At 46.4% G+C, this 20,513-nt stretch overlaps 1 protein-coding gene across 1 annotated transcript in view; it reads right to left on the minus strand.

Annotated features, from left to right (window-relative positions):
• The window catches only part of CD40 (CD40 molecule), a 102,938-nt gene that overhangs the window by 35,694 nt on the left and 46,731 nt on the right, over positions 1-20,513 (minus strand). The window contains exons 2-4 of the mRNA XM_063960458.1: positions 15,859-15,928; positions 12,659-12,784; positions 8,684-8,830 (exon numbers count right to left, since the gene is read on the minus strand). Of these exons, the coding sequence (XP_063816528.1) occupies positions 8,684-8,830; positions 12,659-12,784; positions 15,859-15,928 (343 nt within the window). The remainder of the gene's footprint in view (positions 1-8,683; positions 8,831-12,658; positions 12,785-15,858; positions 15,929-20,513) is intronic.

Genomic DNA, 20,513 nt, shown 5'->3' on the forward strand with positions numbered 1-20,513 from the left:
CAGCAGAGGGGATGGAGGGAAGGAGGCAGCCCCAGCTCCGGTCACGTTGTACATGTCAGAGGGCTGGGAATCACAGGGAGGAGACATGGCGGTGGTGGTGGGTGCACATCATCCTCCCACGTAGGACCCCCTCACTGAGCTGCTGGCATATCCTATATATTTGCCCAGATCTATTTGGCTAGATCTGTGACTGTATGACTCTGACCCCGCCCAGCGTTGTGACTCCGCCCAGCGTTATCCACATAGTCACAGAGTGACAGATCTGGGCAAATATATAGGAGATTGGTCGGTGGCACTCCGATGCTTGATAAATCATTCATAGGAACAAGTTTGCATGCTTCAACGTTTCAGTGCTTTATTATTGAGTTTTTAAAATACACTAATAAATTGTTGAAGCATACAGTATCAACTTGTTCCTAGGAATTATTTATCAAAACAGTTATGTAAAGTATTGTGACTTTCCTCCTTACTGAGATTGCCTGCTTGCTCTTTTATGGTGAACAACATTTTCTCATGATGTTTACAATAGAGATGTGCACCGGAAATTTTTCGGGTTTTGTGTTTTGGTTTTGGTTTCGGTTCCGTGGCCGTGTTTTGGGTTCGAACGCATTTTGGCAAAACCTCACCGAATTTTTTTTGTCGGATTCGGGTGTGTTTTGGATTCGGGTGTTTTTTTTCAAAAAACCCTAAAAAACAGCTTAAATCATAGAATTTGGGGGTCATTTTGATCCCAAAGTATTATTAACCTCAATAACCATAATTTCCACTCATTTTCAGTCTATTCTGAACACCTCACACCTCACAATATTATTTTTAGTCCTAAAATTTGCACCGAGGTCGCTGGATGACTAAGCTCAGCGACCCAAGTGGCCGACACAAACACCTGGCCCATCTAGGAGTGGCACTGCAGTGTCACGCAGGATGGCCCTTCCAAAAAACACTCCCCAAACAGCACATGACGCAAAGAAAAAAAGAGGCGCAATGAGGTAGCTGTGTGACTAAGCTCAGCGACCCAACTGGCCGACACAAACACCTGGCCCATCTAGGAGTGGCACTGCAGTGTCACGCAGGATGGCCCTTCCAAAAAACACTCCCCAAACAGCACATGACGCAAAGAAAAATGAAAGAAAAAAGAGGTGCAAGATGGAATTGTCCTTGGGCCCTCCCACCCACCCTTATGTTGTATAAACAGGACATGCACACTTTAACCAACCCATCATTTCAGTGACAGGGTCTGCCACACGACTGTGACTGAAATGACGGGTTGGTTTGGACCCCCACCAAAAAAGAAGCAATTAATCTCTCCTTGCACAAACTGGCTCTACAGAGGCAAGATGTCCACCTCATCATCATCCTCCGATTCAACACCGTGTACATCCCCCTCCTCACAGATTATCAATTCGTCCCCACTGGAATCCACCATCACAGCTCCCTGTGTACTTTGTGGAGGCAATTGCTGCTGGTGAATGTCTCCATGGAGGAATTGATTATAATTCATTTTAATGAACATCATCTTCTCCACATTTTTTGGAAGTAACCTCGTACGCCGATTGCTGACAAGGTGAGCGGCGGCACTAAACACTCTTTCGGAGTACACACTTGTGGGAGGGCAACTTAGGTAGAATAAAGCCAGTTTGTGCAAGGGCCTCCAAATTGCCTCTTTTTCCTGCCAGTATACGTACGGACTGTCTGACGTGCCTACTTGGATGCGGTCACTCATATAATCCTCCACCATTCTTTCAATGGGGAGAGAATCATATGCAGTGACAGTAGACGACATGTCCGTAATCGTTGTCAGGTCCTTCAGTCCGGACCAGATGTCAGCATCAGCAGTCGCTCCAGACTGCCCTGCATCACCGCCAGCGGGTGGGCTCGGAATTCTGAGCCTTTTCCTCGCACCCCCAGTTGCGGGAGAATGTGAAGGAGGAGATGTTGACAGGTCGCGTTCCGCTTGACTTGACAATTTTCTCACCAGCAGTTCTTTGAACCCCTGCAGACTTGTGTCTGCCGGAAAGAGAGATCCAAGGTAGGTTTTAAATCTAGGATCGAGCACGGTGGCCAAAATGTAGTGCTCTGATTTCAACAGATTGACCACCCGTGAATCCTAGTTAAGCGAATTAAGGGCTCCATCCACAAGTCCCACATGCCTAGCGGAATCGCTCTGTGTTAGCTCCTCCTTCAATGTCTCCAGCTTCTTCTGCAAAAGCCTGATGAGGGGAATGACCTGACTCAGGCTGGCAGTGTCTGAACTGACTTCACGTGTGGCTGCTGTTCTTGCGGCGGGAGTCAATACATCTACCCAGTGGGCTGTCACTGTCATATAGTCCTGAGTCTGCCCTGCTCCACTTGTCCACATGTCCGTGGTTAAGTGGACATTGGGTACAACTGCATTTTTTAGGACACTGGTGAGTCTTTTTCTGAGGTCTGTGTACATTTTCGGTATCGCCTGCCTAGAGAAATGGAACCTAGATGGTATTTGGTACCGGGGACACAGTACCTCAATCAAGTCTATAGTTGGCTCTGCAGTAATGATGGATACCGGAACCACGTTTCTCACCGCCCAGGATGCCAAGGCCTCAGTTATCCGCTTTGCAGCAGGATGACTGCTGTGATATTTCATCTTCCTCGCAAAGGACTGTTGGACAGTCAATTGCTTGGTGGAAGTAGTAAAAGTCGTCTTACGACTTCCCCTCTGGGATGACCATCGACTCCCAGCAGCAACAACAGCAGCGCCAGCAGCAGTAGGCGTTACACGCAAGGATGCATCGGAGGAATCCCAGGCAGGAGAGGACTCGTCAGAATTGCCAGTGACATGGCCTGCAGGACTATTGGCATTCCTGGGGAAGGAGGAAATTGACACTGAGGGAGTTGGTGGGGTGGTTTGCGTGAGCTTGGTTACAAGAGGAAGGGATTTACTGGTCAGTGGACTGCTTCCGCTGTCGCCCAGTTTTTGAACTTGTCACTGACTTATGATGAATGCGCTGCAGGTGACGTATAAGGGAGGATGTTCCGAGGTGGTTAACGTCCTTACCCCTACTTATTACAGCTTGACAAAGGCAACACACGGCTGACAAATGTTGTCCGCATTTCTGTTGAAATACTTCCACACCGAAGAGCTGATTTTTTTGCTATTTTCACCAGGCATGTCAATGGCCATATTCCTCCCACGGACAACAGGTGTCTCCCCGGGTGCCTGACTTAAACAAACCACCTCACCATCAGAATCCTCCTTGTCAATTTCCTCCCCAGCGCCAGCAACACCCATATCCTCCTCATCCTGGTGTACTTCAACACTGACATCTTCAATCTGACTATCAGGAACTGGACTGCGGGTGCTCCTTCCAGCACTTGCAGGGGGCGTGCAAATGGTGGAAGGCGCATGCTCTTCACGTCCAGTGTTGGGAAGGTCAGGCATCGCAACCGACACAATTGGACTCTCCTTGTGGATTTGTGATTTCGAAGAACGCACAGTTCTTTGCTGTGCTTTTGCCAGCTTAAGTCTTTTCATTTTTCTAGCGAGAGGCTGAGTGCTTCCATCCTCATGTGAAGCTGAACCACTAGCCATGAACATAGGCCAGGGCCTCAGCCGTTCCTTGCCACTCCGTGTGGTAAATGGCATATTGGCAAGTTTACGCTTCTCCTCCGACGATTTGAATTTAGATTTTTGAGTCCTTTTTTTACTGATCTTTTGTGTTTTGGATTTTACATGCTCTGTACTATGACATTGGGCATCGGCCTTGGCAGACGACGTTGATGGAATTTCATCGTCTCGGCCATGACTAGTGGCAGCAGCTTCAGCACGAGGTGGAAGTGGATCTTGATCTTTCCCTATTTTTGGAACCTAAACATTTTTGTTCTCCATATTTTAATAAGCACAACTAAAAGGCACCTCAGGTAAACAATGGAGATGGATGGATACTAGTATACTTATGGATGACGAGTGACTGACGACACAGAGGTAGCTACAGCCGTGGACTACCGTACTGCGTCTGCTAGTATAGAGATGATAATGATATAAAAAATATATATATATCACTACTGCAGGTATATATATATAATATAATGACGGACCTGCTGGACACTGTCAGCAGACTCCTAAACTACTAGTATGAAGAAGATAGAAAAAAAAAACCCACCACAGGTTGGTATACAATTATGGACGAGCACTGACGACACAGAGGTAGCTACAGCCGTGGACTACCGTACTGCGTCTGCTAGTATAGAGATGATAATGATATAAAAAATATATATATATCACTACTGCAGGTATATATATAATATAATGACGGACCTGCTGGACACTGTCAGCAGACTCCTAAACTACTAGTATGAAGAAGATAAAAAAAAAAACCCCACCAAAGGTAGGTATACAATTATGGACGAGCACTGACGACACAGAGGTAGCTACAGCCGTGGACTACCGTACTGCGTCTGCTAGTATAGAGATGATAATGATATAAAAAATATATATATATCACTACTGCAGGTATATATAATATAATGACGGACCTGCTGGACACTGTCAGCAGACTCCTAAACTACTAGTATGAAGAAGATAGAAAAAAAAAAACCACCACAGGTAGGTATACAATTATGGACGAGCACTGACGACACAGAGGTAGCCACAGCCGTGGACTACCGTACTGCGTCTGCTAATATAGAGATGATAAAGATGATAGAGATGAACAAAAAAAATATAACACTACTGCAGGTAAATATTTATATAATATAATGAAAGACGGACCTGCTGGACACTGTCAGCAGAATGCGTTTATAGAAAAAAATAAAAAAACACCACAGGAGTGTTTAACTTTTTCAGGCAGACAATATACTGGTGGTCACTGGTCAGTCACACTGGCAGCAAAAGTGTGCACTGTACTCCTGCTATAACTGCACCCCAGTCTCCCCCACAATTCAGCTGTGTGAGCAGTGAGCACTCAGCACAGTCAGATATACATAGATATATCATGCAGCACACTGAGGCTGAGCACAGATATGGTATGGAGCGTTTTTTTCAGGCAGAGAACGGATTAAAAAAAACTAGCAAAACTCTGCACTGACTGTACTCCTCCTAACAGCTCTCCCCAATCCTCCCCACAATAAGCTAAGCAGCAATCAGATCAACTAACTACTAACAGTAACTATAAACGGAGAGGACGCCAGCCACGTCCTCTCCCTATCAATCTCAATGCACGTGTGAAAATGGCGGCGACGCGCGGCTCCTTATATAGAATCCGAGTCTCGCGATAGAATACGAGCCTCGCGAGAATCCGACAGCGGGATGATGACGTTCGGGCGCGCTCGGGTTAGCCGAGCAAGGCGGGAAGATCCGAGTCTGCCTCGGACCCGTGTAAAAAGGCTGAAGTTCGGGGGGGTTTGGATTCCGAGGAACCAAACCCGCTCATCTCTAGTTTACAACAATACTTCTTTTACTTTGTGTGTGGACTAATGATATTGGTAGGGCATGTCACATTAAGTGCATCTGTAGCCTATACCTGGGTTGTGTGGTAGAAACTAGTGATGTCACTGAGGCTGAATAATGATCCAGCCTACAAAATGGCTGCCTCCGTGTGTAAGCAAGGTGCACAATGAAAATGTGTCTTGTATTGGTGAACACTTCGCGCCTAATTCTCATTCGGCAGCATAGTGATCAATTTATTGAGCGACTTGGACTGCTTTATCTCTACACTAAATTACTTTCGTTGTGCTATTGCAGCCATCATATCACATACCTCCCAACTGTCCCACTATTCAGACACTGTCCTGCTATCCCTCCCACAGTCCGCAGTATCCTGCATTCGGGGAAGGTTGGGGGAGCCTTTGATGACCGCTGCTCTGCACAGCAAAAGATGCAGTGTGCACAGCGTCTAAAGTTCTAAACAGTGCAGAGAAATGAGCCTGGGGGCTGCCCACCTGCTTGGGGAGCACTGGGAATGCCTCCAAAATGCAGAAAACAGGGGGACATGTCACAAGGCCACACCTACCTACAAAAGGCCACGCTCCCATTTTGGCTAGGCCACGCACTCTTTCTGGAGGCGTTTGGGAGTACCACTATCGACTACTGATTAGTTGGGAGGTATGATATCAGTATGTTAGGTGCATCCATATCCTGTTACCTTTGCTCAGGTGATTAGTACTTACTTAGTATTTGTTGACTAGGAACAATGGGGGCTTTTTGACATCTAACAACTGTTTTTCTATTGCTTAACTAATTTACGTTTTGGGCTTGAGTGAATATTCTAATATTTGCTCCTTTATTTTACCAAATGGTTCTTATCTGCCGTTATATTATGGGGTAGAATTCAAATGTTTGAAAAGTCGGTTGGGTGTCTGTATTTTCCTGTCTATTAGATAGGAAAAAACAGACTCCCAACTGACTTTTCAAACATTTGAATTCCCCCCATAGGTCTGTAGTTTTTGCAGATGTGCACATGCCTAAAACAGATTTGGGCTTTCAGTTGCACCAATGTGAAAAAGGTAAAAAGGAAAACAGAATAATTTAATTAAAAAATATTCTTAACCCTTAACTCATTAAAACTATTTTTATTATAAAAAGTGGTTCCCAAACTTTTTGAAATCACGGCGCCCTAGAGTATCAGAATTTTTTTTCATGGCACCCATAGGCCAAAAGTTTTTTTTTTTTGAGAAATGTAGAAAAAAATATTAAATGAAGTCAATTATGTTTATGTGTCAGCCTTAGGTTCAATTGTGTGGTGAGAGACAATATTTGCTTCTATTTGTCCACATATTTTATGATTGGCATCCACAAGCACTAGTTTTGCCTATTACATTGACAATAAATAGTTTAAATTGCTCCTGGACCCCCAAACTGAGGCACACCTGCAAGTGTCCCGCAGCACCCCAGGGTGCCAGGTCACACTGTTTGAGAACCCCTGCCCTAGCCCCTGTTAGCAGGGGGATATGGTCATTAGGTCGACCACTATTGGTCGACATGGTCACTAGGTCGACATGTGTTTTCACTTTATTTTTAATTTTTTTTTACTTTTTCATACTTTACACTCCACGTGGACTACGATTGGGAATAGTAACCTGCCCGAAGCTCGCGAGCCATGCGAGGGGACACGGTGCACTAATTGAGGTTCCCCGTCACTTTACGATGAAAACGACACCAAAAAAACTAAAAAAAAAACTCGTGTCGACCTTTTCCATGTTGACTTTGTTCATGTCAACCTAATGACTGTGTCGACCTATTTCAGGTGTCGACCTAGTCACTATCAACCAACAGTGGTCAACCTAATGACTGTCGACCTAATGCTTTATAATACCCATTACTTATACAGCATTAGCATATTCTATTGCACTTTGAAATTGCACTATGGGGGTGATTCCGACTTGATCGTAGCTGTACTAAATTTAGCACAGCTACGATCAGGAACACAGACATGCGGGGGGACGCCCAGCACAGGGCTAGCCTGCCCCGCATGTCAGTCCCTGCCCCGTTGCAGAAGTGCGAAAGCATCGCACAGCGGCGATGCTTTTGCACTTCAGAAGTAGCTCCCGGCCAGCGCAGCTTTTGCGTGTTGGCCGGGAGCTACTTGTCGCTGCCCGGGTCGCAGCGGCTGTGTGTGATGTCATGCAGCCGCTGCGGCCAGCCCCCCGCACGATCCGGCCACGCCTGTGTTGGCTGGACCGCGCCCACAAAACGGTGGCCAAAACGCCGCCATGCTGCCCCCTCCCGCCCAGCGACCACCTCTGCCTGTCAACCAGGTAGAGGCGATCGCTAGGTAACGAGCCGTCGGCTGTCAGCCATGCGCGAGCGTTCAGGTCAGAATGACCCCCTATATTATTACATAGCACTGGTAGTATTCATGTGGCCAGCGGTCGGGAGACCGACGGTCACATGACCTCCACCAACATCTCGCCCCCTCACTATCCCGATGGTCGGCATGCCGACGGTCGGCATGCCGACCAACAGGGGCTATATCCACTTGTGGGTGTCCACGACACCCATAGAATGGGAATAGAACTCGTCGCCACAGAGCCCGCAGCGTGCGAGCGCAGGGTGTCGAGCGCAGTGAGCTTGCAAAGGGCTTGCTGCACTCACCACTCCCCGCCGGGATCCTAGCATCGGTATGCTGGCCAGCCATACCACACCCCTCACACACACATATAAATCAGGGACAAAAATACCATATAGTGCTATGAATTGTTTGAGGAAGGAATCCCCAAAGTGGTGTCTTGCTTAGGGCCTCATGAAGTCTAAAGCCGCCTCTGTATACAGTGTGGTATGATAGTAGATCTACTTGCAACTTTTTCTCCACTCTGGGATCACTGATGAGAGTTCACCTAGCAGATAAGGGCTAGGATAACGTGAGACAGGAGAAAAGATCAGGCTGGAGTCATCTTATGGGCCCTACACATATAAAGATCCGCCGCCGAGCTGCCCGACAGCAGATACGGCCGACGGGCGACCCAGCGGCGGGGGGGCAGTGACGGGGGGTGAAGTTTCTTCACTCCCCCGTCACCCGGCTCCATAGAAGTGCAGGCAAATATGGACGATTTTAAGCAGTGATTGCTCCGTGAGTACCCCCCTTTAGACTGGGGTTAACTGGTACTGCAGTCTCTGTATAGTACTGCATAATATGAATGGCATATAAACAATGACTAATAGTAATGATGATGGTTCTCCTGTAACTTTCATCACAAATAGGGGTAACCTCACCTCGCTGTGTCACTCCATGTCCTGGGCCGCACACTGTGTTAAGCACACAAGTCTCACAGGCAGGATTGGAGCAGTGGTTGCCCTCTTTACAGCTGCAGTTCACATTTCTGACTGCTGTCCCCTCACTTATCTTGTGAAAACCAAAGTCTAGTGTGAGAGAAAAGTGTTGGTTAAAGTAATACAATTAAACATTGGCATGAAACAAAGTGAATATTAATACTAGTAATACTAGCAAAAGTAGATTTAATGTAAAAAAAAAACATTCGGAAATTGTGCTCAGTTTCTAATTAACAATATCACCTAGTTATTTAGTATCAATTGATAGAACTAGCGGGACAATAGTTAGAATTAGTGAATCAAGTCTGTTAGGGACCTACAGTTAGCTCCATATATATTTAGACACCGACACAATGTTCATAATTTTGGCTCTGTGCACCAGCGCAATGGATTTGAAATGAAACAATGGAGCTATAACTGAAGTGCAGACTTTTAGCTGCAATTCAAGAGCTTGAACAAAAATATTGAATGAAACGTTTAGGAATTGCAACCATTTTTATACACAGTCCCAAATGTAATTGGACAAATTAACCATCATAAATAAAATTTTCATTTTTAATTCTTTTTTCAAGATGTTTTTGCAGGCAATGACTGGAACCCATGGACATCAACAAATGCTGAATTTCCTCCTTTATTTTGCTTTGCCAGGCCTTTGCTGTAGCTGTCCTCAGTTGTTGTTAGTTAGTGAGTCTTTCTGTCTGTAGTAATGGTGGTCATTCCGAGTTGTTCGCTCGTTGCCCATTTTCGCTATGCTGCGATTTGTTGCTAAATGCGCATGCGCATGGTACGCAGCGCGCATGCGCTTAGTTATTTAACTAAAAACTTAGCAGTTTTGCTGTTGTCTGTGCGGCGCTTTTCAGTCGCACTGCTGATCAGTGAGTGATTGACAGGAAAGGGGCGTTTCTGGGTGGTGACTGAGCGTTTTCCGGGAGTGTGCTAAAAAACGCAGGCGTGTCAGGGAAAAACGCGGGAGTGTCTGGAGAAACGGGGGAGTGGCTGGACGAACGCAGGGCGTGTTTGGGACGTCAAACCAGTAACTAAACGGACCGAGCTGATCGCAATCTAGGAGTAGGTCTGGAGGTACTCAGAAACTGCAAGAAAATATTTAGTAGCAATTCTGCTACTCTTTTATTCGCTATTCTGCTAAGCTAAGATACACTCCCAGAGGGCGGCGGCCTAGTGTTTGCAATGCTGCTAAAAGCAGCTAGCGAGCGAACAACTCGGAATGACCACCATTGTCTTCAACAAGTAAAATGCATGCTCGATTGTTTTGAGATCCGATGATTGACTCAGCCATTGCAGAATATTCCACTTTAATCTAAGCAGACAGTATATTCCTATACACTTCAGAATTCATACTGCTGCTTCTATCACATCCTATATCATAAAAGGCTAACACTGCTCCTCACCTCTGTGGGAGGAATTCAAGTGTTCTGTGTATCATCAGCCACTGGACGGCGCCTGACGGAGCAATTTAAGTGTTGATCATCCACCACTGTTGTCATCCATGCACCCCCTGGCCTTTTTGTGTTGCGGTGCTCAACAGTGCATTTTCTGCTGCGGAGTTCACTGGGCTCCACAGGGAATGACATTGGGGGTGTAGAGTAAGATCTTGATCCGAGGCTGCAACAGGCTGAAAGCTTTGACCTTCTTCCCAGAATGCCTAGCGCCGCCTCCTCTATAACCTCGCCTCCGAGCACAGGAGCTCAGTTTTTTTTAACCAGTCCAATGCAGTAGCAGGCAAAAGAGACGACAACTGTTAGTAGCCACATACACCACATTCTCAAGACAGGAGAAAGTGTCAGCGGCTAATGCCATACCAACCCAAAGAAGGTAAGTGCGTCAGGGTGGGCGCCCTGTGGAGCCCAGTGTACCTCGCAGAAAGATTTAACAACGGTAAGTTCTTACCATAGATCTCGTTTTCTGCTGCGGGGTACACTGAGCTCCGCAGGGAATGACATTGGGGATGTCCTGGGGATGTGATGTGACATCACAATCTGATTGAGCAGCTTGCCACTATATGTGCATTGTATTTAGAGAGGCATGGATGGGTCAACATTAGGAGGGATTGCTGACTCCAGAGTGCCATTGGAGAAGTTAGGGGTGTCTCCAGGTAAGCTGGCTCTCAGATGCAGTAGAAGCCATTATCATGTGGCCTAACACTGGGCATTCAGACCCAGACATATGTGTAATTATTTACGGGGTGGGGGTGGGGTGCAGTGGCCCCTATGTCGGTATGGCTGGGCGGCTTCAGGTCGGCACACCCTAACACTTTATTTACACTTATGATTTTCCCTATCACTTTGTATATATTTTTGTATTATTTTAATCACACTTCACTTACATAGCACTTATGTGCTTCTTATTAACCCTTATTAATTTTCACCTGTGTGCTGACCTGGGGTAGCCGACCTGTGCCGACGTGATGGGGTCCTGCACCCCGGACCCATACCTAGTATTAGGGACCCCCAGTGACGGAGAAGCCTTGCCGATCAGCCAGGGGGCTTAACCCTATATCTGCAGATATACGCAACTAAGATCTCCGTATTATCTGATTATTATGTAGTATTATTATTTTTCACTCAGTGTGCATTAGGGAACACAAATAGTTTTTTCTTACACAGAATTACCCCTCCCTTTTAGCACCCAAGTGACATCACAATCTGATTGAGCAGCTTGCCACTTCAGCTATCATGCACACACTAAAGGCCCACACAAACTAGCCGATTTTGAGCTCAAAGTAGCTCACTTTTGGCGTTTAGAGCTACCTTGAGCTCAAACACCGCCAGTGTGCATGGCCGGGCGATGAGGGGTGAGCGCTGATGTGCGCTCCTGCATCATCACTGACCGCCGCCGTCCGTCTGGCTGTTTGAACAGCTAAGTGAAGCACTTTCCACAGTCTCCTACTGTGGAAAGTGTGTCACACTGCCCCCCCCCCCCCCCCCCCCCACCCCGTGAACATCACTGGGCACAGGGAAAATAGCTCAGTGTGTATGCACTGAGCTATTTTTCTGCTAGTGATGTTTACATTATCGCTGGGCATACGCGCTGGGCAAAAACGCCCAGTGTGTATGCACATTTACACTTTTGTGCTAGTTGTAGCAGCTCTACTTTGCAGTGCCAGGTTCCATCTTGTCTATGTTTAGGTCACACACGTGTAGTGTAAGTGCCGGAGGAGGCGAAGGGACCCAATGGATCTCTCTTCCCATCTGCAACAGTCCCATAAATTGTATGGGGACTTTGGTGTGCTACAATAACTTGTTAAACTATTTAGCCTAGATGTGCCTATTGGTTTGTTTTGCTCTTTGCCTCATATTTCTATTACCTAGAGGTGTCCTTATACATTGAATTATACTTGTCAACTTCAATTATAACATCTTCCGGAGAAGCCCAGAGAGGAGCTGCTGCTGACAGCTTTGGGGGCAGCACTGGCTCTCCATTGACTCCATTAGCATAATTTAGCCTGGCCCCCTCACTACTAACAGGGATTCTCCTCATATCTCCCCCTCCTTCCCACTTCATTAGGAAAATCAGGAGTCTCTCGCAACTACCGGAAGGGTAGGCAAGTATGCATTTCATTTGGATGGTCAGTTACACCTTTTTAGCCTAAATTGGCCACAAATGATTACGTTCATGGTGCTCATGATCAAGACCACATAGGGAGCCATCAGGTGTGACCAGGACGTAGACTGGGTGTGAACAATAACTGCATCTAAGAGTGTATGCTCACCAATACATTCAGTACCTTAGCTCAATATAGAACTTCTATAAATATGGCTATAAATCTAGCTGCATTTTGACTAAGTGGTCAGACTGGCCAACATATGTCCAGCTTTTGTCTTTCCTATAGATGAGCGGATAAAAAAGATAGAAAATAACAGAACTTAAAACAGGAAAGCACATAGGGGCCATACATACTCTCATCACAGTACTGGTGCAGAAGACAGCTAGTTTCTCGGTTCCACGTATCCTGGTATTCTCCCTCAGCACAACTCAGGCACTCAGTTTCACTGTTCTCTGTACAGTCCTTGTTTAGTCTCTGTCCTGTAAAAACAAGCAAAAAACAAGCAGTTAATTTAGTCCCCAGTATTCCTGCAGTCAATTATATAGCCCAGGACACAAGCTACACAGGGCAACCATCCCACAGGTAACACAAAATAAGAAACATTGTGGAAGACTTTGGTGTACATAAAATTGAAAAGACACTTCACTGAACACTGGCTCTAGGGAAGACAAAAGGTCACTGTAACATTGTCTTCACCACTTATGTATTCTCTTAGCCCCAGCATTTACCAGAATAATGGAAATCCCACCATCTCCAGGACGGAGTTGTGAAGAATTGCTGTCCTAGTAGAAATGCCATAGAAATGAAAACCAGAAATACGTCCTCTCTCTAAAATAAATACCCAGCACCAATGCTACAGAATGGGCTGGTTATTGCACGGATTCTGGTTAAAAGCAGTAACTAGTACCAGTGCTAAATCTGAGATGGTAATTGTTCCCCGGTAAAAGAGCAACAGGCTGCATCAGGCTATGCCAGGCTGAACTGGTCACATTACGGGGCTATTTCAGAGTTGAATGCAATCCCTTTTGCAGAGTGTATGTGTCCATACTGAGTATGCTCTGGTACCAAGCAAAAGCAACTAGGCCATGCAGAGTCGTACACATCTCTGGCAGATCTCTACTTGTGACTGAGTAGGTGTAGGTTTATAGGACTGGAACTGCGTTCCAACTCTGCCAGCCCACCTTGCCTAGTTACAGCTGCCTAATTGAAGGAGACTGTGATTGTGTGAGAGACACCGAGATGTGCGATAGGCGGTGCTAGATGCAGAGTGCATCCTGTCTGTGCTTCTGCAGGAAGAGGAGTCGCCTACTTCCTGGGAGGAGTGAGACAGGACCCACGTGGACACTGACAGGGCATATCAGTGACAGCTTGCAAGGGGTGGAGGAGGAGAACTGAGAGCAGGATGGCAAGAGAGAGGAAAGGAAGAGCTGACTGGGGGGAACCACATGAGTGGAGATGAGATGAGCTACATGAGTGGGGAGTCACATGAGGGGAGAAGAGCTGCATGAGAGGAGGAGTCACACGAGGGAAAATTACCTGAATGAGAGGGGGAGCCACATGAGGGGAGATTAGCTGCGTGAGGGGAGATTAGCTGCATGAGCGGGAGAGCCGCATGAGGTGAGATGAGCTACATGAGAGTACGGATGGTGTAATGGTTAGCATTACTGCTTCACAGCACTGAGGCATGGGTTCAATTCCCACCTTGGCTCTAACTGCGTGGAGTTTGAATATTCTCCTCATACTTGCGTGGGTTTCCTCCGACTACTCCAGTTCCTCCCACAATCCAAAAATATATTGGTAGGTTAATTGGCTCCCAATTAAATTAACCCTAGCACAAATGTGTCTGCATATACATGTGGTAGGGAATATAGATTGTAGTCTCCACTGGGGCAGGGACTGGTGAGAATGGCCACATATTCTCTGTAAAACGCTGCGGAATATGTGTGCACTATATAAATAACTGGTAGTAATAATAATAATAATAATAATAATAATGAGGGGGGGGTCGAATGAGGTGAAATGAGCTGCATGAGAGGGGGAGCTGCATGGGGGGGGGTCGCAAGAGGGGAGATGAGCTTCATGACTGGAGATAAGTTGTGTAAAGGGGGAAAGTTGTGTGAGTGATAAACTTTGTCAGGTGGGAGAGCTGTTCCTCACGAACAAGCTGCATGAGAGAAGAGCTGGGTCAGGGATATACTGTGTCGGGGAAGAGCTGAATGAGGGATGAGATGTGTCGGGGGAAAGCTGTGTGAGGAATACAATGTGTCAAGAGGGAAGAGCTGCGTGAGGGAAAGATGTGAGAGGGATGAGCTGTGCATGGATGAGCTGGACAGGGGGAAGAACTGCATGAGGGATAAGATGTGTCAGAGGGAAGAGCTGCGTGAGGGATGAGCTGTGTCAAAAGAAGAGATGCGAGGGATGATCTGTGACAGGGGAAAGAACTTTGTCAGGGCAAACAACTGAATGAGGGATAAGATGTGTCAGGGGGAAGAGCTGTGTGAGGGAAAAGATATGTGAGGGTATAGCTGTGTCAGGGGGCAGAACTGTGTGAGGAAAGCGATGTGTCAGGGGGCAGAGCTGTGTGAGAAATACAATTATTACTTAGAAGCGTGCCCCAACAAAAAGAGTCTTCTTTCCTTTCCTCTGACTCATGTTACAATACATGACTCTTGGGTGCACCACCAACTGAGCTATCTGACTAATCTCACTAGTTGTATATTGTGAAAACATGGAATGTGATATTCACTAGAAAATAAACCAGTAGGTCCATGCGGAACCCTCCCCTTTTGGCAAAAGGAATACAATGTGTCAGGCGGTAGAGCTGTGTCAGGGGGATAAGATGTGCACATAATACATAATACAAGTCTAGCCAGATTGCAGAGGTTTTTGGCCTGTATGATTCAGTTACACAGCAATGTTGTCCTGCATGTTGTCAGTGTAAGTAGAAGAATATCAAGGGGACACAGTCAACCAGTAGCACATAATACACTGTCACTACTGTAAAAGGAACCTCCAGACTCACCTTAACTTAGTGAGATGCGTTCATATAAAGGTTTCTTTTTACTGATTGCTGATCCCTCTCTTCTGATAATACAGTATTCACATATAGAATGACACTCACCTAGGTCATAAGCCCTATGTACATCAAAAGGTTTATTTTCTACAAATGTGTCAGATAAGCACCTTTCAGCTGACTGTATATAGACGGCAGCTTTCACGACCTCCACAAATGTATTAAAAAGCTTTTTTCTTTATTCTCTCATAAAAAAAGGACCAATTAAGAGTCCATATATAAATAAACAGTTACAAATATAACTATATTGATTCCTGATCTGGATGAAAATCTGCATTCATCTCTGAATAACCCCCTAGGTCTTGTATCCTGATTTTAAATTTGGTGTTTTTGGAACATATGGATAGTTTCTTCAAACAGAAAACACCACTGAAAATATGCACAAACGTACTCAAAGTTACACAGTACAGACACAAAAGATCACATCGACTACAATGAATGCACAACTTATAGAATATACCAATTCTAGCAGACACTTACCAGGCTTACACAATGAACAACATCTGCCATCTTTCTCATACTGTGTTGTATTACATGAGATTGCTGAACTCTGCAGGAAACAAACAGAGAAAAGAGAATGTTGTCATAAACAAGCTTATCTCACAAATGATATACTATTTGTGCAATATTCAGTGTATAGCTGGAAACACCAGACATCATGGGGTATTACAAGCACACCAAGTGGCCCATTTTATAAGAAAAGTAATTCACGTTTATTTCAGCAGGTGTTTTACAGGTTGGACTGCACAAGTGGTAATTGATGGTGAGGAACATCCTGGCAATTCTAGATTACATACTGTATTTACTCTGCGATAGGCTTATGGGAAACCTTTGATTCTGGTAGGCTTGCCACCCATTTGGGATTGCTCTGCACACTCTGGAGATCAGGACATATGACTGGAGTACGGAGTTAGCGATCCCAGACAGGCAATGTCCGGAAATCACATCTCTGATCGGCCAGCCCTCTCTGCTGTACAATACTATTTTCACAGCAGCTGGCAGTTATTTCATTCATTAGAACAGCATAACGTGTTCTAAAGTGGCAATCATTTAAAAGGCAAATCCAACCTGATTTTCCTTTTAAATGACTGCCATTTCAAAACATCAGGCAGACTCAGTGGCGTCACAAGGGTGGTGCGGGGGGTTCGGCCCGCTCCCAGGTGTCACCCGCCGAGGAGTAACACCAAAATGCCGGCTCCTGCACAGTGACAGGAGCCGAGTGCTACACTGTTATATTATGTGCAGCACTCGGCTCCTGTCACTGTGTAGGAGCCAGCACTGCAGGGACAGCACCCCTGGGAGTCAGCCCTCACCTCCCACATCCCTCAGTGACAAAAAAAGGGTGTCGGGACGCAAAGCCCCACCCCTTCCCGTGCCTTCAATGGCCTAAAAACGGATGCCGCCCGTGAAGCCCCGCCCCTCTATGTAAGCCCCACTCATTCCCGTGAAGCCCCACCCCCTTTTCCCTCGCTGCCACACCGGGTGTTACAGAGGTGAGTGACGCCTCTGGGCAGACTCACAGAAATCTCACTGAGGCCTGCTAGTCACAGTATATTTACTAAGAATCTAATTTCTGCCGATTTCAGCCGAGATCAATCGTTTCCATTTTTTCAATTCAAATTCACCGATGTCTGTGTAATTCGTATTGCTGGCAGTGTTTTACGGGTGAGAATAGTAAAACACTGCCGGAATTAACATAATGAGAACCGTGCAAGGCTTCATTGTGTACAGTATTGAAATAGTTAAAATGTTATAAAAAATTGCGTGTGAATGACCTCAATTAACCTCGCGGTTAGCTGCAAACTGTAATTCTCCCACCATAGACTATAATGGAGGACCGCGATCCTCATTATAGCCAGTGCGCTCCGCCTGCTTGACAGGACCGGCGCGCACAGCCAATCAGGAGAGCACTAGGACGTGGCGCTCCCTGATTGGCTGTCAGGTCTTCTAGTGACAGGAGTCATGGGGGGTCCCGGCATTCGGGGAAAGGGGTTCCATGTGTAAACATGGAACCCCTTTAGTGGCGTGGATCGGGTTTTCCGTTGTATTTTTTTTTAACCCTGTGGATTCCTACATGGAAAGAAGAGGACCGATCTTCACTGGATAATAGGTGAGTATTTTGTGTTTTTTTGACAGGTACACCAAGGGATTCTACTTGACAAGGAAACCGATGGGCTCCGTGGGACACTAGGTAAGTATGTGTGAGTGTGTAAGTGTGCATATATGAGAAAATAAACTTGTACTTTCACAGTGTGTCTGTATTTCATTGTTGTGGAACTACAGGTACCAGCAGGCCCGTTATTTCCCCGCACGCTAGTACTCCAAGTACCAGCAAGCGGGGGAGGCTTGCTGGGACTTGTAGTTCCACACCAAAAGACAATATTCTTATATTCTTTTTTTCTTTTTCTTTTTTTTTACACAATTTTGGCTATCAGCCCCCCATCCACTGCCCAGGGACTTCATCAAGGGTGACCCACACACACACTGTATAGCTTACCTTACCGCACTATCTCTTTAACCTGGATATAAATAACACAGGTTCTGTGGCTGGCTGACTTCCTGCATTTCACCCGGCTTTAATCATCCACAGAACCTGTGCAAATTCATGTGTGCCAGTTTAAAGAGATAGTATGGTAAGCCTACACATTACACATAAACACACATACATACATACATACATACATACATACATACATACATACATACATATAAACTAGAGATGAGCGGTTTCGGTTCCCTGAGAACCGAACCCACTCGAACTTCACTACCCGAGCCCGGGATCCGAGTCAGGCTCGGGTTTTCCTGCCTGACTCGGAAATCAGAACAAGGCAAAACGTCATCATCCCGCTGTCGGATTCTCGAGGGATTTGGATTCCATATAAGGAGCGGCGCGTCGTCACCATTTTCACTCAGGCATTGGAGAGTGTAGAGAGAGGACGTGTCTCCGTCCTCAGTGTCATGCATCAGTACAGTGGTAGTGTCTTGTGCTGCATCAGTCCACTCTGATTTCCTCTGCTGCCATATGTCCAGTGCTGCTGTATAAGTCCAGTCCAGTGGTGCTGTGTTGTGCTGCATCAGTCCAGTGATGGTGTCTTGTGCTGCATCAGTCCAGTCACAGTGGTGGTGTCCTCTGCTGCCATATTTCCAGTGCTGCTTTATAAGTCCAGTCCAGTGGTGCTTTGTTGTGCTGCATCAGTTCAGTGGTGGTGTATTGTGCTGCATCAGTCCAGTCACAGTGGTGGTGTTCTCTGCTGCCATATGTCCAGTGCTGCTGTATAAGTCCAGTCCATTGCAGTGCTGCTGTGTTGTCTTGCATGGGTGTAGTATGGTATGCCAGCGGTCGAGCTCCCGGCGACCAGCATACCGGCAGTGTGGCGAGCGCAAATGAGCCCCTACGCGTGCCGCGCTATTTTATTCTCCCTCCAGGCGGGTCGTGGACCCCCACAAGGGAGAATAAGTGTCGGTATGCCGGCTGTCGGGATTCCGGCGCCGGTATACTGTGCGCCGGGATCCCGACAGCCGGCATACTGAAGACCACCCATCCTTCATCAGTACAGTGTTTTTGTCTTGTGCTGCATCAGTCCAGTTGCAGTGGTGGTGTCCTCTGCTGCCATATGTCCAGTGCTGCTGTATAAGTCCAGTCCATTGCAGTGGTGCTGTGTTATCCTGCATCAGTCCAGTGCTGGTGTCCCTGTGCTGCTGTATATGTCCATTGGTACTGCCGTATATGTCCAGTGATACTGCCGTATATGTCCAGTGGTACTGCCGTATATGTCCAGTGATACTGCCGTATATGTCCAATGATACTGCCGTATATATGTCCAGCGGTACTGCTGTATAAATCCAGTGAGACTGCCGTATATGTCCAGTGGTACTGTCATATAATTCCGGTGGTACTGGCGTATAAATCCAGTCCAGTGATACTGCCGTATATGTCCAGTGATACTGCTGTATATGTCCAGTGGTACTGGCGTATAAGTCCAGTGATACTGCCGTGTAAATCCAATCCAGTGGTACTGCTGTATAAGTCCATTGGTACTGCTGTATAATTCCAGTGATACTGCCGTATAATTCCAGTGGTACTGCCATATAAGTCCAGTCCAGTGGTGCTGCCATATAAGTTCAGTGGTGCTGACCTGTGCTGTATATTATTTACTCCAAATAAAGGTGTTATTAATATTGTGACAGGACGGTCCCGTACGAAAGCACTCGTCGCTTTCGCGTCCCGTTGGCTGCGCACAGATTGGAAGGTCAAGTCACACGAGGCCTGATCACATAGGGGATTCCCGCTTACCGTCAGTAACCGCCTGTTACTGACTCCACCCACTGCGTTGTGGGTGGGTTTATGCTGCCACCACCAAACTCCTAACCTGCCGTGGCGTTTGGAACCACGGTTCTGCTCTGTATGTGCCGACGCACTGCCTTACCACACCTGTGTGGTGCTGATGAATCCCCTCTAGCCACTTGCTAGGCCTCTACCGGTAGCTGGCGGAAGGCGGAACATGGAGACGTTAGGTGCTTCCCTGGACAGCCGGAGGACGGGGCTAGGTTTGGCCTAACCCTGTAGGTCACAAGATGAAGCAATCTTCTTGAGGCAATGATGTTTTATTTGCTCAATAGTTCTAAAGAGAACTCTTCCCTATTGCTAGGGGCAACAGCATACAGCAAGATGTTCCAGCAGAATAAGATGGTACTACTACAATACTTGGAGGCTCACAGGCATCCTCTTTTTATCTCAGTTCTACACACAGTACCACAGGGGGGTAAGCCCTCCCTGTCTTCTCCAACCAATCAGGTTATCGCAGAAAATATAAATAAATACAAGTTACATTTCAAAAGTTAAGAATTAGATAAAGCACATTCCTGCTCCTCTTCATATATAACCAAACCAGTGGCTTTCCCAAACACAATCTGATTATCATTAGAGATGTGCACCGGACATTTTTCGGGTTTTGTGTTTTGGCTTTGGATTCGGTTCCGTGGCCGTGTTTTGGGTTCGAACGCGTTTTGGCAAAACCTCACCGAATTTTTTTTGTCGGATTCGGGTGTGTTTTGGATTCGGGTGTTTTTTTCAAAAAACCCTAAAAAACAGCTTAAATCATAGAATTTGGGGGTCATTTTGATCCCAAAGTATT

The sequence above is a fragment of the Pseudophryne corroboree genome, chromosome 3 (genome assembly GCF_028390025.1).
Source record: "Pseudophryne corroboree isolate aPseCor3 chromosome 3, aPseCor3.hap2, whole genome shotgun sequence".
In the NCBI taxonomy this organism is placed as follows: domain Eukaryota; kingdom Metazoa; phylum Chordata; class Amphibia; order Anura; family Myobatrachidae; genus Pseudophryne; species Pseudophryne corroboree.